The sequence below is a fragment of the Pseudomyrmex gracilis genome, unplaced genomic scaffold (assembly GCF_002006095.1).
Source record: "Pseudomyrmex gracilis isolate BER0280 unplaced genomic scaffold, ASM200609v1 scaffold_213, whole genome shotgun sequence".
Lineage (NCBI taxonomy): Eukaryota > Metazoa > Arthropoda > Insecta > Hymenoptera > Formicidae > Pseudomyrmex > Pseudomyrmex gracilis.
Genome location: NW_018020797.1, coordinates 240,053 through 258,385, shown reverse-complemented (window position 1 = coordinate 258,385; position 18,333 = coordinate 240,053). Strand labels below are relative to the sequence as shown.

The following is an 18,333-nucleotide window of genomic DNA, read 5'->3' as shown; positions in this document are numbered from 1 at the left end:
ATGTTGGAGCATGTGACGCGAACAAACCTCTTGTATCCGACTTGTGGTAAGTCACCTATTTTTATTAATAATTCAAAAAGTAAGCTTCAGAAAAATTTTGCCAAATAAAAAGTTGTCTTAGAATTTAGTCAAGAATATGTATTTTCAAGGATAACGGGTTGTTCTGAATCACCCTGTATATGCACAGTACAATTGTAAAAATAAACAGTAATCACATTTGTTCGTAATTCAAAAGAAGCACAAATATACTTAAAATATACTTAAAATATATAAGCGTGTAAATTAATCGTAAAGAAGAGTATATATAAATGTACATATAAAAAAATCTTTCACGGTACATCTCATCTAACAGTGTAGTTCGGAGTCGGTGCATTGACTGTTCCCCAGAAAAGAATTAATTTTGTTTGTTTGTGCCTGATGAAAAAGAGAAAAGGTCGATTGGCTATCAGCTTTTTTTGACTACCGTCTCGCTGCAGGATCACCCCAGTCGTCGCTGCGGCCTCTGTTCCTTTCTCTGTTACATCCATTTCTACCTTGTGTAGCACTTCATGTGCGAACAGACCTGGATTCACGAGATTTCCGCTGTTACGAAGCTTGTCCAGATCATACGATACGAAATTCTGACTCCGCACGAATCTCAAGAAACTCTCATCTATCGGTCGGCTCTGGCGTCTACTTCTGTTTTTCGTGTTTTTCTTAGCATTGTGAAAACGATATTTATTCTCATCTAAACTCACGTATTTTGTATTGCCATTGTTAATTTTTAGCGTATTTTTCTTAGGATCCTCGTTCTCCGTGACATACAACGTTTGCGATGATTTACTGTCGTTCTCTCTTCTGCTCACAACGTCACGGCGAGTTCTACAAATGTTGCGAATGTGAAATCCTGTACTCCACTGTTCTACGTTAAAACAGCGTTTTGTATCGTCGTACCTGATGAAATAATTTTTTCTTACACCATGGTTATCCTCGCCGATCCGTGGGAAAATTAGAAATTGTTCAGATTTGCTGCTCGGCACTTGTTGCGAAGAAACCAGCGGTAGTGCTTGCGGTATCGTTTGCGGAATCGGCGATGGTGATGCTATTGGTACCGGCTGTGACGTAGTGAATGAAGTCGTCCTTGTTACCGGAGCTTGACCATATCCACTCGACAAAAGACTCAAATCCGCAGTTTTTGGATCGAACAATGAGATTAAACCTAAACTTTGAAGAGCTTGATTTAAATTCAATGTGCTTGAAAGTTTCATACGAGGTAAGCCAACGATGCAAGTTTGATTTTTGAGATTGCTTATCAAGTTTTCAATTATTTCAGCTGACAATTGATCGCGGAAGTTTTTTAAAGCAGTAGCTCCTTCGGTTTTCGGCAGAAGCACATACATTGACATCTGATAAAAATAGAAAATAATGCTTAAAAATTATTTTTTAAAGGAAATATTTCATATGCAAGATTTTTAAAAAATCTTTACAAAAACACATTAAATTATTTAAAGTATCAAATAAGAACAATGATATAATTTATATATTTACCTCTAAACCTTTATATGGTAAAGCTAGTATTTTTACTGTTTTATCTTCGTAAAAAGGAAAGTCACCACCGTTGAACATCATATCAACTTTAACTGCGTCATTCGGCTCGACAAAAAAGTCTCTTCTATAATAAAAATTATCTCAATGAAAATAAAGTTACATTTTATTGCAATACAATAAATAAAATATTTTATATATGTATGTATACCTCTGTGTTTGACCATTTATAAAATGCTGATTCCATTCTCCTTTGAAATATAGCGCCGATAAGAGAATTACGCTGGTCAGTGGAGTTGGTGCTTGATCCAATATACTTTCGATCTTTCCCATTGTCCGTTGTTTAACCCAATTGTTTATAATATTTTGAGCTTCCCTGCCTTTTTTTTGAAAATCTAGATTTACTACTTCACTCTTATACACATTTTCACTTATCGCACCGAATTCGGGGCGAATCGGATATCCTTCCTAAAATATAAATTAAAATTCACGCGTGTTAATGCTACTGGAAAAATTTTCTTAGAATTAATTCAAAGTAAACGTTCTGTGTCCAAAATAAAATGTGTGTTCATTAACTTCAGAATTCTTATTTTATAAGTTTTTAAAATATTCTTGTTTGAAAAATCTATTAAAAATTTAACAAATATGACACACCGACGTAAGTCAAATATAAATTCACCTGAACAAAGATGCCGCTAGCAGAATTAACGCGTGGCATATTGCTGCCTTCGATTCTGTGATTCATGGTAGCCAGTAGCTGGCCAAACATTTGATGAACAATTTCAGAATGTTGAGATATGTCGACACTAACTTCTAGACCGAGCACACGTGAAACTTCTTCGAAAGTTTTACCAGCTGAACCCAGTAAAACCAACGACAGAGCAACGCTTATACTAAGCGGAGAGAAGAGTACGTTTTCTCTTCGACTATTCACGCCTCTGGTGTTGTAAATCGCTTTGTCCATGTCCAAAGAGAATTTTACAATTCCCTTAGCTATGAGATCATTCACCTAAAATCAACAATAATAATGATATTTATTTATATAGATTATAAAGATGGTTTACGCGTTGCAAGTTGTTGTTTATTATGCATTTTCGAATAAAACGCCATTAACAGTAGCATACATGCTGGTTCCAATTTGTTTGCTCAGATTGCAGACTATTTGGCGATCCTACAGGTGCTGCTTGTGCCACTGATGGTGTTTGTGCTATTGGTCTTGCGGTATCAGCGAATTCCGGAGTGCCTTGAGCAGGCTGGCTATTGCTGGCCGTTTGTGTGGAATAACCAGGAAACGATCCTGAAGCTCGTACAGCATTGGTGTAAGCGTAAGGTCTAGTCGTCGAGTTTTTCATCATTTCATACTGGTCCGGAAAAATAATCTGACTGCTGGTCACTGCTACAAGGCCGAATAGGAGCAATATTTGCGTCATTTTTTCAGATATCTGCAAAGAATCATAAAGCTGCTGCGGTTACTGTTTCGTGACCATGAATACATACATTCTGCATTCATCGAAAACAATTAACAATGGAAGCGCGTAAACATAATAATATCTAATGACGCGGTTTATGTAATTATTCGTACATATATATAAACAAGTGACACAAACACTGCATTCTAAGAAAGATATTTTATTTTGTTTTTGTAGTTGCGATATAACGACATTTCATGCTTTTGCTTCGGATCTCCAATAAGCAAATTGAAAATATAGCAAAAATATATGGCATCATAAACTTACAAAAACTTTCACAATAATTGCACTAAGATGATTCGCCATAACGCAACAGTTTTGTCAGAATAGTTTTGTAAATAATATTTGTCAAAAATTAAAAAAGTCCAATTTAGAGTATAAATATTTTATAATATTTCAATTCTTTAATGCATAAACTTGTACAATTCAATATTTGTGACAATGTAATGCAGCAAAACCATTTTGCAATATTTGCAACATTTTCGGATAAAATATTTATATTCTACTTAATAAATTAATTTAATTTTTATTAATTAATAATAGTGATGAAGAATCTCACCTTTCACGATCTCGGAACTCTGAGGTCAAGACGTGATAAAAAATCGCGCGTTAACTGATTATTTTGAAATACTCGACAAGCATTATTGAAAGCTTAGTTCATATGCGTCTTATAGAAACTGTTTTGATTCTTGATTTAAGATTTTGCTGCATCAATGTGCAATATTGTATGTCGCAATATTTCTACATTATAATTTATAGGAATCATTGTGCTTTTCTATAAGTATATACATTAATTTGATTTCTTCATGTGCAATTATATTTCTACATGTTTTAAACATCACAAAGCTAGAATTTTTTTCTCAATTATTGGACAATTTCTTTTTAAATTTAATTTTGCAAATATACTGCTAAGATGATTTGCTATATTGTTATTGTTTTGCCAAAATAGTATTTGAAAATTAATTTTGTGCAAATAGTTACAAATATTTTATAAAAGACCAATATTTTTTTATATCTATTTCTCAAAATATATCTATATACCCACACAGAACAAAAACTCCATTAGACATCTATTAGACGTCGACAGCTCCATGCGACATCTAATACCCTAATAGGCACATTTGTGAAAATATTGCACAAAAATGGTATCATGAATGGCGATGATTTTGCAATGATTGCACTAAGATGATTCGCCATAACGCAACAGTTTTGTCGAAATAAAATTTTGTAAATAATATTTGTCAAAAAGTGCGAAAAAGTCGTTACAGTATATACTTCCAATAGACAAATTGTGAAAATATTGCACAAATATGACATCATGAGTGACGACGATTTCTTGCATTTCTTCATATGCAATCATATTTTTACATATTTTAAACATCACATAGCTGAATTTCTTTTCTCAATTATTGGACAATTTCTTTGTAAAATTAATTTTGCAAATATACTGTTAAGATGATTCGCCATATCGTTATTCTTTTGCCGAAATAGGATTTGGAAAGTAATTTTGCAAACAACTACAAATATTTCAGAAAAGATCAATGTTTTTACATCTATTTCCTAAAATATGTCTGTATGATTGCAAATTACAATTTTTATGTAAGATTTCGTCACATAATTTTATAAATGTTTTCCTATCAGGGATATTAATGTTTTAACACGTATTGCACATACCTTGATAATTATAAAAAGTGTTCGAGATATAAACAAATGCGAATAAATTATGTAGTTTTATGCATATCGTTAGGTGCAAAGTATGTGCAAAATATATACGCTCTTTTGTGTTGTTAGATGGCATTCAGAGAGTAGCATTGAAAGATTTGAAATAATCAAATACGCGAAACATATCTTGCCAATTATGAAGATAGACGGACAGTCGGGAAACATAACTTGATAGAAATATCAAAATACAGGAAGTATGCGCAAAATAAAATATCGCGCTTGTATAAGCAGACTGATAAACGGATCTTCATTAATTTATTAGTAAAAAAAAGACAAACGATATGAAATTCATCGTAATCTTTCCATATGATAGAAAAAACAATCGATAAATCAAAGATATCCTATATACTCGGATAGCCAAATGTGAAAACTCAATATAAAGCAAATCATTGTATAGATTAAGTTGCTCGCCAATTGCTGTTGTGTTGTTTTTCCTTAATGCAACGAAAATGTTTTTGTCAATTCAGTATCAATATGTTGAGTTTTATTGTCAATCAATTGTTGTAGCCAATGTTTATGACAAGTGAGTCAGGAATATGTGAGCAATATGTGAGCAATAATTTTTATTCATAAGTTGAGAAAAATAGTATAAGTTTATTGCCGATGAGTTGTTGGGAACTTGCTGTTATTATATTTTGAAAACTGTTGCTGGCAAGAACATACTGAAAAGAGGATACACCCTTTTGTTACATTGCTGAAAACTTATGAGCAATATTTGTGGCAAGTTGCCAACAACTTGCACTCAGTTGGCTATCTGGATAATTGCCAAAGTATATTTTCTTGAACACACTTATAAAACAAATTCATATCTGCTTTCAATGTCGATGCTTATCAATCATTTACTAACAAAATTCTCTTTCTACGGCCGCAAGATTCTATACTTAAGATTCCAGAATTGTTGTGTGCCCACATATTCCTAAGAGTGCCAAAATTAACCAGAAATTGTACATGTGAGTGGCTGCAAAATCATTTGTGATATTTTTTGTGTCCCTGTCTGTTGCTATTTAGATGTGGAATATATTTTTCAGTGAGTACCAAGATTGCATTTTTTTATACCTAGCTAGAAACTATAATGAATCTCTCAATGCTAACCATTCATGAATACGATGAATATACAATGCTTCTATTGTGCTTGTCAACTTTAGGACAATGCTAGCAGACGTGTGCTAGGGATAAACCCAGCGTCTTTGGGCGTCATATTTGCATAGCATTTGAAAGACGATGATGTTCGAACATTGTATACTTATAATAGTCGGAAATTCCCGGAGGAGCGGCGCACGTGAACCACAGAAAGAGAGAGAGAGAGAAAAGAAAGAGATTAAGGTTCAAGCATATAAACAAAATATCACAATATCCTTTCATATAACTCGTTCTTAAGAAGAGTTTTTACAAATTTTAAGATAAAAAATAAGGCATTTTTTTATTATAATTTTTGTATATAACAAAAAAAATTTTGTCAAATATACATATAAATAATAAAAAAATACAGAATTTTATATTCGATATCATTTATTGACAAACAAAAGATAATGTTTAAAAAGACACGTGTGTTAAATCAATAAAATAATTTTGAGCAAACAATTAGATTCTTTATATTTCGTAACGAATTATTTCTCGAGCATTATAGTGACGCACAATATTGACATGTAATAGTGACGTCTCTATTAGCTGGAATTCCCACTTAGAGATTCAACAGCACATGTTGTTTTCATAATTACGTTCAATTGAATCCATTTTTTTATCCAGTTGTCAACGTTTACACGCGATTTCTACTATATAAAGAATGATTATGCGAGTACTATATATATGTATTATTATTACTATTTTATATTTTGTGTTCTAGAAACCGAATGTTTTTTGCCGATTTGCTCAGTGTAATTTAGCAATAATATTCCATTAAAAATCACAATATCATGTACAATATCATTACAAAGTCCATTCATTATCAAAAATACAGTTTCTAAACAGGATTTGATGTTATCTTTTGAAGGTCACATGTGAAAGTACAAATGACGAGTAATTTATTTACTGCATATTGTACTTTTTGTATCTTTAGAGTGATTTGTGTGACATACAAATATTATGACACAAAGTAACATATGTCGATATATTTCAACTCTTGCGAACAAAATATCTTTCAAAAATTACATTGATGTAATTACAAAACTCGATATAATCGCTTTAGCGATTGCAAAATTCCCGTTTCACTGATGGAAAAAAGAATAATAAGTATAAATCTTAGTCAAAGAGTATAAATAATACTCATTTTATAATTACTACAGAAAATAATAAACTAACTGACAAACTAAATTAATTACTCAAGAAAAAATCATATTTTTTTATTATGTCAAAATCTGGTCATATTTTATAATCTTTATAAAAAATGTGTACTATATACATACCTACATATATAATTTATTTTATATGTACTTACATAAATGTTAGTATAAAAGTTTTTTTATTAATTCAATTGTTTTTGCGTACTCGACAGCTCTCTATATAAGCTTTAATTATGTATACTCATATAACTGAATAAATATATCAGAACACAACAATGGAACTTTTTGAGAACTTAAAATTATTATGGACTAACCTGAGAGAGAGAAGACACGATAAGATAATCTTCTTGGAACTTTCAAAACAAACTTTTTTTTTAGTTTAGCTCTTTAAAAATCACGCATCACGATGCATCAATGTTTTTTCTTTTGGATGTAGGTCAAGTTCAATTTTACAATCACGTTGTACAGTCGTGCGAAATCGGAGTATGTACTTCGTGCCGCGAATATCACGGAGACTGGCTCTGTTACTTCGTTCGAGAGCTGGTTTTAGTGGAATAAAACGTTTCTTATCTTACGGAAATTGTCGTCATAAGTAATACTTTCTTCGTGATGCTTCTCGCGTAGAACACGCGAATACTAACCGGGTACCGGTCGCCGATCTCTTTTATTCACCGAGTCCTAACAGTGACGCAGAGACGAGAAGAGAGAGAATGTTATAGTCCGAACGCTACGCGTATATAACTGTATAAGACTTTGACGGCACACTGTGACTCATCGTGTCGCTTACGCTTAAGCGTAGTTTACATGGCACTACATTTTGTTAATGCTTATTTTTAAAAACGTTGGAAAATAATAGGAATATACAGTAGCTTAAAAAAAAAAGAAATCATTTCTGCAACGAATCGAGAAAAATATGCTCTAAAAAAATTGTATATAAATAAATTTCAAAATTTACGCTAATATTGCTGTTGTTTATTTCACACAAATATATTTGTATACTCATATTTAATGTATAAGTTGTTGTTCTACTTTAGCTTCATGCAGGTATCCTGGTGAAGACACAATGAGGGTATCTGAGCTATTTATCATCCAAGTAATTGCACGTGTTAAGTGTGTAAAACCAGGATTGGGTAAGTTAAGTTTATTTTAAACTAAGTTAAGTTAAAGTTAAAAACCTTGAAAATGTAATTTAGTTAAGATACTAGTTAACCCATAATAAAATTAATTGATTAAAAGTTAAGTTAATAAAAAAAAGTAATTAAAAAGTTAAAAGTTAAATTTTTCTTTTCATGAGTTTAGTGTTTTAGTCTTACAAATAACAAAAATAATAAAAATAATAAATATACACTTAATTTAGAAATATACTTTATACATATTAAATAATTAATTTAGAAATATACTTTTTGTATATTTTAGAAACTGTATATATTTTAGAAATTATAGAAACATAAATTGTTTTGATACATTGATTTGTTTATAGATAAATAGATATATTTATAGATATATTTCTACAGATATATATTTTTTGTCGACAGATACATATTTATTATATATATTTTGTTTACAAAAACTTATTAAATTTAAGTAATAAAGCCATTTTGAAATTTTTATTTGACATTATTCTTCGAAGATTATCAAAAATGAGTTCTCCTGCACTGAACAGTCGTTCAACGTAAACTGAAGATAGTATTGATGCATTATATTTTATAAAAGCACGTTTGAGTACTTTAGGAAAATCATTTTCCGCGTCATAAATATATCGGTCGACAAGTAAATGTGAATAATATAATCTGTTGTAATCATAGTTTTGTTTTGGTTCTGATCTAGCGTCTTATTATTAAGTATAAAAAAATCATCGGATTTTGATAAGATCTGTTCTTTAAATGTACTTGAATGAACTTCATGGTTGTTGGTGTTAAACTCCCGAATACTCGATTTTAAAAGTGTAGAAAACCTATTTTTTCTTCGTTTTCATTCTACATCCAGAGCAATTTAAAATTTAGAACACGTTCCGTTTCATGCATATGCGCGCATGATCTATAATATACGTTACGTGTACTATGAATAAATGCGCGCATATGCATGAAACGGAACGCATTCTATAAGCGTCTTACAAAAACTGTAAACACTATCAATCATGTTGCGTTGGATTTCACGACCAACGTTTATTGGCTCAATTCTCAACATATACGAATTGTTTTCATACACGAACCATCCTGAGCTTTGTGATTGATCGAATTCTTCAGTCTATAAGTATACCAACTATGGTTATACGACGAAATATAATCCGTTTTATATGCGAACAACTTCGCGCAAAAATCAAAATCTTACAGCGTGGCTAATTTCAAGAGATTCAAATGAAAAGTTAATAGTTACCGAGAAAATATAACTAAATTAAGTTAAAAATTAAGAGCCCAAAAATGTAACTAAGTTAAGTTAAAATTATTTAACTTTTTAACTTTTTAACTTAACTTTTATCTTTTTAACTAGACACTATTCAACCCTGTGTAAAACTAATTTTCTTGCAAACCACGTTATAAATGTTAGACATTCTAATATTGTAACGATAAATTCGAACTTAAAAGTGTCTTTTATTTCTTCTTTTTCTTTTTCTTCTCTTCTCAAATATTCAGTAAATATACATTAACTCTTCGTCTGCAGACATGGATCTTCCAGACCCATCAAAAATTGCGCATCGGCGCTTCTAGAAAAAATAGTTTTTTTTTTAAACGCTTATATCTTCGAAACTAGTAAAGATTTTTTCACAAATAAAAAGAGAACTAATACGAGACGTAACCAGGGTGTCCGTATTTTGATGATTTATTCAATTTTGATGTCAAACGTTTCGATCAATATTAGGATCTATTTCAGTGATAATCTATTATAATAACGATCTATTTGAAATTACAATAAGGAATTACAAAAATGTCTTTTGCAAAGTTAATAGAAATACGCGATTTGCAAATGAATACATTACAATTATGTCTCGATTAAAATAAGAGATTTTTTCCAATTGTTTTTTTTTTCTGTGTTTTTTGATCGATGCAGAATCATTTTAACTTTTGATTCAAAAAACAAAATTGAAAAAATATTGATTTTTCGCGGAGATATTTGAATTTAAAGTTGCGTCAGTCTCACAGACAGTCTGTCTTATCGTAAATCATTTTTTATGTTTGCAGGCGAAAGCTTAATACTGTATTAATATTACACAAAAAGTTGCAAATCTTCTAACTTCAATAAAAAATTATTATTACTGCATATTGGTTATAAATTATAATTATTATCATTATATGGAAGAAAATCGAAAAAGATAAATGTTCCGAAAGAGTTTAGGCTCCTTAAGTTAAACTAACAACGCGAAATTTAAACGGTCATGGAAGCCTTACGCTGGATGTTACTTGCGGAATAAATATATATGTATATATTTAATGTTTCCTTTTGTGTAACATTTATACAATAGTATAAATGTCCGGGTTCAAAGTAATATTACGATTCATCATTCTTGAGATATTGAGTCATATATGTTTGGTTAATTATTTTGTGTAGATTACGGTCCCGTTTGCTTATGTTGTACATGTGGTTTGTGTATACTATAGGTACGTGTCGAAGCGTAATTCCCGCATGTACTAGGAAAAAGAATTTGAAGTTCTGTATCAGTGCGTTTTATTACACTTCCGTTCATTTAAAACGTCATCGCAAACAAATGGCGAGAAAGTTCGCTTTATCAGAACAAGTGTTAGACTTAACAATGAATAACAAGTTTTTTTTAACGCATGGATGAATAAGAGATCCAGTTAGTTCTTAAATACTATGTTTCACTTTTATGTTAAACATAGTATTTATTACAAGATCTGATAAATCTCTTGACATGAAAGTGAAACATGAAAGTGAAACAATATTCATTAAAAAATCTGATGGATCTTTTATTTATCCATATTAGTTTTATGTAAAACATAATACATATATGTGTACACGATGTGTGTATACGTGTGTGTGTGTGTGTACTACTATAATTTATTACAAATATATTTTGGCGTTTTAATATTTTTACTCTAGTAATTCTTATGCAATAGTTTAGTAATATCCAAAAATATATTGTAACAGCTCACGTTCAGATAGCACAGTGTGAAGATTTCTTATAATTAAGATGACGAGACTCTTTCTCTTAATAACGAAGAATTCAACCTACGGAAAAACCAATGAACCTTAGCTATCATAAAACGGATGACTTAAGACTTAAGACTTAAATGGAAGACTTAAGACTCTCGGTGAGACAATGTTTAAATAATAGTCATCGTTCTTATCACATATTTGAATAAGATCATAATGAAAGGATATCTCACTACGCTAATAAAATTAAGAACATTTATATTGTAGTTTGATATTATAATTTGAGTTATAATATGTATACATATATATATTATAGTTAGGAAATATCTCGAAATCTAACTTTTTCAGCTCTTGTCGGTACAAGATCGTAGATATTATTCTAATGAATTTGTTCACTTTTATATTATACCAGATGCACAATCTTCCAGATTTGGTCCACTTCGCCTCTCTTTGAGAAATATTAAAGAATGTTTAATTTCTTCTAACACATACAAAAGGAAAATCATTTATTACAGTTAAGGAGAAAAGACGTTTACATATTACATTATATTATTTACGATCACGTAGTAACTAAATTACACAAGTAAAAAAATATTTTTATAAAATATTATAGACAAAAATTCTATAGCTAAAAATTTAAGCATGTAAAATCTCAGTTTTGCATGTGCATTTACGCATATACGCATGTGTCAGTAATTCAGTGTTTCTAGGGGTAAGTTTCACTTGCTGTTCGCAACGTTCGTGAGCGTTATCTATCTTTGTTTAACTTTCGATGAAAAACAAGGATAAAATAATTTCATGAGCGTTGTGAACAGCAAATGGAACTTACCCCAGATGATACAAAATACTATACGCATGCGCAATAAAATAAATCTAGCAGACGCTTTCATTTCTTACCAATGTAAAAAATGTGGGCCAAGTTTTAACACATATGCGATAGCGCAGAAGCGGGCAAATTTCGCAAACATGCACATTTTCTTATGATATCGATATTGTGTTTTTGTTGAAAGAAGAAAAATAGAAAAATATATTTGTTTTGAGTAAACATATCTCTCTGAAAGTAAAGATTGATCATATGGTTTGTAACATATCCACGCATGCGCGAAAAGATCGGCGCGAGGAATTTATCGTACGATCTCTCTATATATTACTACAATATACGTCACATACATCATCATACACATCATCATCGGATGCATAAAAATTTTTGTGCAAAGCTTATTGTTACGCTCGTATCGAAAGAAAAAATACATTAGAAGACACATTAAAAGAAGTAATATTAAATATAAACTAATTGCAAAAAAAGAAAGAGAAGGCAAAGATTATTGTTCTTTTTCTTTTAATTGTCTGTAATTAAACCCTTGACTCTTGTTTCTAACCGGAAGGGAAAGAAATTAAAGCTTTCCGCTGCGAACGCGCTCGCAAGCGCACTAGTGGTGCGCCACTACCTATTACGTTTCCCGCCAACATGGCAAAGATGTCGGCGCTCGTGTCGTTTCCCGCCAAGTTCCGCGGCAACCTTGGTACAGTGCAACCGAGTTTTTGTATGGCGGTGTGAGAATTTTCCGCGCGTTTTCCCGTTTGAGTACTTTTCAGCTGAATTACGACGCCGAAAATGGGACAGTCGGACGATATTGAGGACTCCACGTATAGCCGGCATCAAGATCTCTGCCAGAAGCTGAATATGGATGCGACCGCCGCGTCCGAAGCCTGGAGATCTTACGAAACGATCCGACAAAACTACACTTTAGAGGTAGTGATTTATCTCGGTTTATTTATCTCGGTCTGTCTCAGTTTATATGATCAGCCGGAAGTTTTTCTACGTAAAACACCAAAACCGCATGACGTTTCGCACTATCGTTGCGATAAATCGCTTTAAATCATTTCATCGCGCTGATAAAGCAACCAACATTCGGACGATTCTCATATATTTGCGACTAATTATTCAAGGCGCGACAGACAAAAATTTGGCGCGTTTATCGAAAAGATTGTGTCGCAGGAAATGTCGATTAATTGTATTTGTTTTTCTTAATTTTATGAATTTTTAGTTGGAAAAGATTGTTTTAAGCTATGTGTCAAAAATTTTTTCCACAAATTTTACATTTTTTTTTTCTTTGTGAATAAATGTTTCACACACATCTTTTCCGTTCACTTCGATTTTCAACAATAGTTTTGATGTATAGTAATAACTATAATTTTCAAGAAAATATTTTGGCAAAAATATATTTTTGTAGGGAGATCAATTACATTGGATTGGATGTGCCTTATATGTGGCTTGTAGAAAATCTTCTACACCCACAGTAGGAAGACCAGGTGCTAATGTAGAAGGCAACTGTGTCTCTCTGACACGCCTTTTACAATTGTGTAATCTTCCATTGATACAGTTCTTCACAAAGAGCAAATCATGGGCGGACATGGCCAATATGCCACAAGATTTCCGTGCTAGAATAGAAAAGTTGGAGGGAAATTTTTCAGTGTCCATGGTAATATTTAAGAAGTATCAACCAATATTCAATGATATATTCAAAGATCCAAAAGAAGATATTAGACCATCCAGATCTAGAAGACACAAAGCAGTGCCCTGTACTCCTGCTAGAGTCTTTGAATTCTGTTGGACACTATTCATATGCATAAAAGGTGGAATTTCTGATATTTCGGATGATCTTGTTAACTCTTATCATCTTTTATTGGTCTGCTGTGATCTCATATATAGCAACGCTCTATTAGCTAATAGAAGAGATTTGCTAAATCCTAACTTTCCTGGTAAGTATCCTTGAGAAAAAAGATTCAAACATATATTAAATTTCTGATGAAGTTATGATTATGCTTTTATTTGTTTGACTTAAAGGCTTGCCAGCTGATTTTAACAACGAGAATTATACAATACCACAAACAGCTGAATGTATTCTTAGTTTGTTATGTGAACGTCACGAAGCTATTCCTATTGAAGCTAAAGTTATAAAAGAGTATCATGTGAAAAATTATATCAACAAATTATTTGACGAGAGAATTTTACGTGGTGATCAGTCTAATTTTTCTGGTATATTGGAGGCATTAAATTTTGATGCCAACAGCAAAGCCATTAACAAGGCTTATGAACAACGTGTGCTGAGTGTCGGGGACTTGGATGAGAGAATTTTCTTAGGTACAAATTTTTAATTTATTAATCATATATACACACATATACAAACATGTATAAATTTCTAATCTTGCATGTGTGCTTTCTGCTAGCTTACTTTGCTTTCACAAACACATGTGTAAATTGCTGAGCAAAAAATTGTGTGCTATGTAATGAATTGATATGTTTACAATTGCTAAAATCATGTTAAAAATGTATATTTATAACGTTTTAGTTAATACATTACGATATTTTTTTTTGTTTTTTATTGCACCTTTTTACATTAAAATGTTTTAGTATATTGAATTGACTTTTATAGTATATTGAAAATATCTTTTTTTTGTATACATGAACTTTATACAATGAAGGTATCTGAACTTGCAAGCTCATGACTTTATTTGAAAAAAAGAAAAGCTAAAAAAAAGAAATATACCTAATCATTTTATTTACGTTATTATGCAATTTTTTAAAAATCTGATTTGTGTATTTGCTATTTGTCGTGACTATGCTTTGTAGCTGAATGGAGAAGAATAAATTTGAGAAACATATCAAATTTGGATGGAGATATAAAATTGAAAGGTGGGTTTATATCATATTTTGCGAGGGTGCTATTTAATCGTAAATTATTAGTCAAATTAATTTCTTCTGATTACTAATCGCACATTTCCCAACAACGTGTCGGATCGTTCATTTTTCCAACTAATGTAGAAGAATATACAATTTTTTAAGTGTCAATTTATATAATTCTTGTTTAAGGTCATGACGCTAGCGAAAATATCGGTTCCCCTACGCAAATGATGAGCATTGACGACTTCCACGAACGATTGCAGATAAAAAGAGAACAAAATGCTGGAGTAAGTTTGTAATATATATTCTTTTTGAAATAAATATATAATACATGTTTTTTTATGTATAAATGTTTATACAGATACAGTATCCGGCATTGCTCACACCACTAACTGGTCGTAAATATCTTCGATCAAAGGATATAACTAATATAACGCCAGTAACTACAGCGACGCAAAGTGTAATTAAATTACAAGCTTTAATAGCTGGGCAATCTGCGCCAAGCGAAGACTTGTTACAAATGCTGAGCAAGTGTTCTCATGAAGTTAAAGTTGAGACAAAAGTTAAACAGCTTGGTGAACAATTTTGCGCTTGTTATAATAACAATGCCGCTAACGTTAATGATGGTTCGACATCCGATTTTGGAAGGATGCGTCTTGTCATGGGAGAAACTCTATTTTACAAACTTTTAGAAATGATTCTAAATGACGAAAAGCGCAAGAAACCAAATTACGATGTAACTGTAAGTTTACAAAAATTTTTATACACTGAAAAATTATCAAACCTGCACAGCATATATTGATATATTATAATGATTTATTACAGAATCTTTTATCAAATGAGCTTTTCATTCAGTGCTTGTTTGCCTGTTGTCTCGAAATAGTTATATATTCGTATAAAAGTAACGACAAAGTATTCCCGTGGATATTAAAAGCTTTAAATCTAGATGCTTACTATTTCTATAAAGTCATAGAAATTATAGTAAGAACTGAAGATCAATTGTCACGAGATGTGGTTAAACACTTGAATCAGATTGAGGAAAAGATTCTAGAATCATTGGCTTGGCAGAGCGACAGTCCTCTGTGGCAAACTATTGAGTCTTTATGCGCTAAAGATGGTGTGCCAAGTTGTGAAGAAGTTTCTTTGCCCGGTACTTTAGAAACTGTTGATCCTAACGCGCCTGGCCAACCTGTATTACGACGGATGGCAATAGACCGAGACCGTACCCATCATGACGTTCAACAGAGTCCGATTTCATCTGCATCGGAAAGGTATAAATTGTTTATCTAAGTATCTTTAATCAAGAATAAGTGTAAATTAGGAAGTATTCTATTTAGATTTCAGTCTCCAATCGCATCTAATGTAGCGAAGAAACGATTATTCGGCGACACCAGAGTTACTGGTCAGAGTGTTTTGCGAGTCGGTCAAAGTTTATTGTCTACTACTAGTAGAGTATTATTAGACGGCCAAAGGATACTCTTGCTGCCGGATCAAATTGTTCCGAAATCTTCGGCCTCACAAGCGTCGAATACTCCTGTACTACCCGTACAAGCAACGAATAAAGATATGACCAAGCCGAAACGAACAGGTTCTGTCGCACTATTTTTTCGAAAATTTTACAATCTCGCGTGTGTGCGTATGCAAGATTTGTGCAATTCATTGGAGATATCAGATACTGATAAAAAAAAAATCTGGACAATTTTCGAATACTCCATCAAGGAACGTACTGAGTTGATGAAGGATCGACATCTTGATCAGATCCTGATGTGTGCAATTTATGTAATATGTAAGCTAGTGAAGATGGAAAAGAACTCGTTTACCGAGATTATGCGATGTTATCGTTTTCAACCTCAAGCACAGTCTCATATCTATAGATCAGTCCTTATTGGAAAAAGTTCCACTGACAACGATTCGAAAGGAATCGATAATGAAAAATCAGATGATAAGCGCACATCAGAAGAGAATGTGACTCCACCGACACCGACAAACATGGCCGGAACATCACAGAATTTTGACGGGGAAATACGTGGTGATTTAATCAAATTTTACAACACTGTATATGTACCGCAAGTCAAGGAATTTGCGAATAGATTTGGATCAGCTCGCGGCAGTGTTATGAATCTCTCTTTGAGTCCTTTACCGAAAGGAAAAGCAGCTGCTAATTCTCCAGTAAGGCGTGTTACTGGTAGTATCATGACACGTACTCTCGATCCGAAGGCTATTAGTGCATCACCAGCGCCACAATTGAGTTATTGTTTTAGTCGTAGTCCTGCAAAGGTATTTTTTTTCTTTAAATGTCTAAGAATAAATACTGCCTGTTTTTTTTTTTTTTTTTTAATGTTAAAATAATTATAAAAATTGATTTTTTTAATGCATATGTTTTATCGAGATATATTCTTTCAGGATTTAGAGGCTATCAATAAAATGATGATATCTGTAGATCCAAAAAAGAGTGTAGGAAAGCGATTGCTATCCGATGACACGGATGTAGAAATGACAGAGGCATCATCTCCAAATAAGAAGACTACAGCTTTTGTTGCACGGAAATTAGAGCATATTATTGGAGAACGACGAACGCAAAATCAATAAGCGGAATGTTGTAAAATGATTCTGGCTCAATGGAACCTTTGAGGATGACAAGCGATCTGCAATTCATTTATTTATATATTCGGTTTGCGAAACGCACAAAATATATAAAAATCAGTCTCTTGGCTGCATAGACTATGAATCAGACGTTCGCGTTTCTCAGGTATAGTTATTCTAGCAAATTGGAGAGATCTTATACAACGTCGTTCATATTATATAAGCAGAGAAAAGACTGAGAGTGGCCATCCTATTGTAGTTTCTTACGTCAGTTTCAGCCGCTGGTTTCAACGCTATATTCACAAAAGTGAATCTCAAAGTTCCACATTAAACGCAAGTCTCGTGGAACTGATCAATCACGTTGGTTGATTGGCTGATTTGACTATGCGATTAGTCAATTCCACGAGATCTGCGATTTGCGTTTAATGTAGAACGACCTTTGAGATCTACTTTTTGTGGATATGACGCTAAAACCAACGGCTGAAACCGTCGTAAGAAACTACAATAGGATGGCCGCTCTCAGGTTTCTCTCTGACATAAGTAAGAAAGAGAGAAATAATACTGTAATTGTTTGTAATTTTATTTAGTGTAAAGTCAGAATTCAATTTCTAGTATTCTTCGTTGACTTTTAACAGAGTAGACTATTTTTTGTTAATTTTTTATAATTTACTGAAACGTCTTTCAAGCCGCATAAACGAGAATTTTGAATACAAAGAAATATAATGTGAATTATAATTGCAAAATAACATATTATATATATATATAGTATGTTATTGTCTCCTCTAAGCAATACATCATTTTACGTTCAACAAAAAACACATGATTTAACAAAATGTGCCTGCTATTGCTTTTTGATCATGATTGTTACATAGAGAGAATACATATGTAGTAAAATTATATACAAGGTCCGACAATTGGTGTAACATCTCTCGTAGGCAGGTAAAAAGAGTAAAACTGAGTC

General features: G+C 32.1%; 2 protein-coding genes across 5 annotated transcripts; one reads left to right on the top strand and one right to left on the bottom strand.

The window, feature by feature from the left end:
- Nucleotides 1-216: 216 nt before the first annotated feature.
- Nucleotides 217-7,734, bottom strand: LOC109858567 (leukocyte elastase inhibitor). 2 transcript variants are annotated; one of them, XM_020435972.1, is made up of 7 exons: nucleotides 7,309-7,734; nucleotides 2,649-2,966; nucleotides 2,204-2,533; nucleotides 1,736-1,992; nucleotides 1,528-1,651; nucleotides 934-1,385; nucleotides 217-861 (listed from the first exon to the last, which is right to left on the bottom strand). In XM_020435972.1, exons 2-7 carry the CDS (start codon nucleotides 2,952-2,954, stop codon nucleotides 342-344), a joined length of 1,989 nt encoding a protein of 662 aa, XP_020291561.1. In that variant the 5' UTR covers nucleotides 2,955-2,966; nucleotides 7,309-7,734; the 3' UTR covers nucleotides 217-341. The 2 variants fall into 2 exon arrangements, with proteins under 2 accessions (XP_020291561.1, XP_020291560.1); XM_020435971.1 differs by having other exon boundaries at nucleotides 217-1,385.
- Nucleotides 7,735-12,582: 4,848 nt separating this feature from the next.
- On the top strand, nucleotides 12,583-18,333 carry LOC109858564 (retinoblastoma-like protein 1). Of its 3 annotated transcripts, none has more exons than XM_020435966.1 (9): nucleotides 12,583-12,857; nucleotides 13,339-13,867; nucleotides 13,953-14,249; nucleotides 14,739-14,801; nucleotides 14,979-15,076; nucleotides 15,151-15,531; nucleotides 15,615-16,060; nucleotides 16,127-17,066; nucleotides 17,193-18,333. In XM_020435966.1, the coding sequence occupies exons 1-9, from the start codon at nucleotides 12,720-12,722 to the stop codon at nucleotides 17,376-17,378; spliced, it is 3,078 nt and encodes a 1,025-aa protein (XP_020291555.1). In that variant the 5' UTR covers nucleotides 12,583-12,719; the 3' UTR covers nucleotides 17,379-18,333. The 3 variants fall into 3 exon arrangements, with proteins under 3 accessions (XP_020291555.1, XP_020291553.1, XP_020291554.1); XM_020435964.1 differs by lacking the exon at nucleotides 12,583-12,857 and adding an exon at nucleotides 12,931-13,119; XM_020435965.1 differs by lacking the exons at nucleotides 12,583-12,857; nucleotides 14,739-14,801 and adding an exon at nucleotides 12,931-13,119.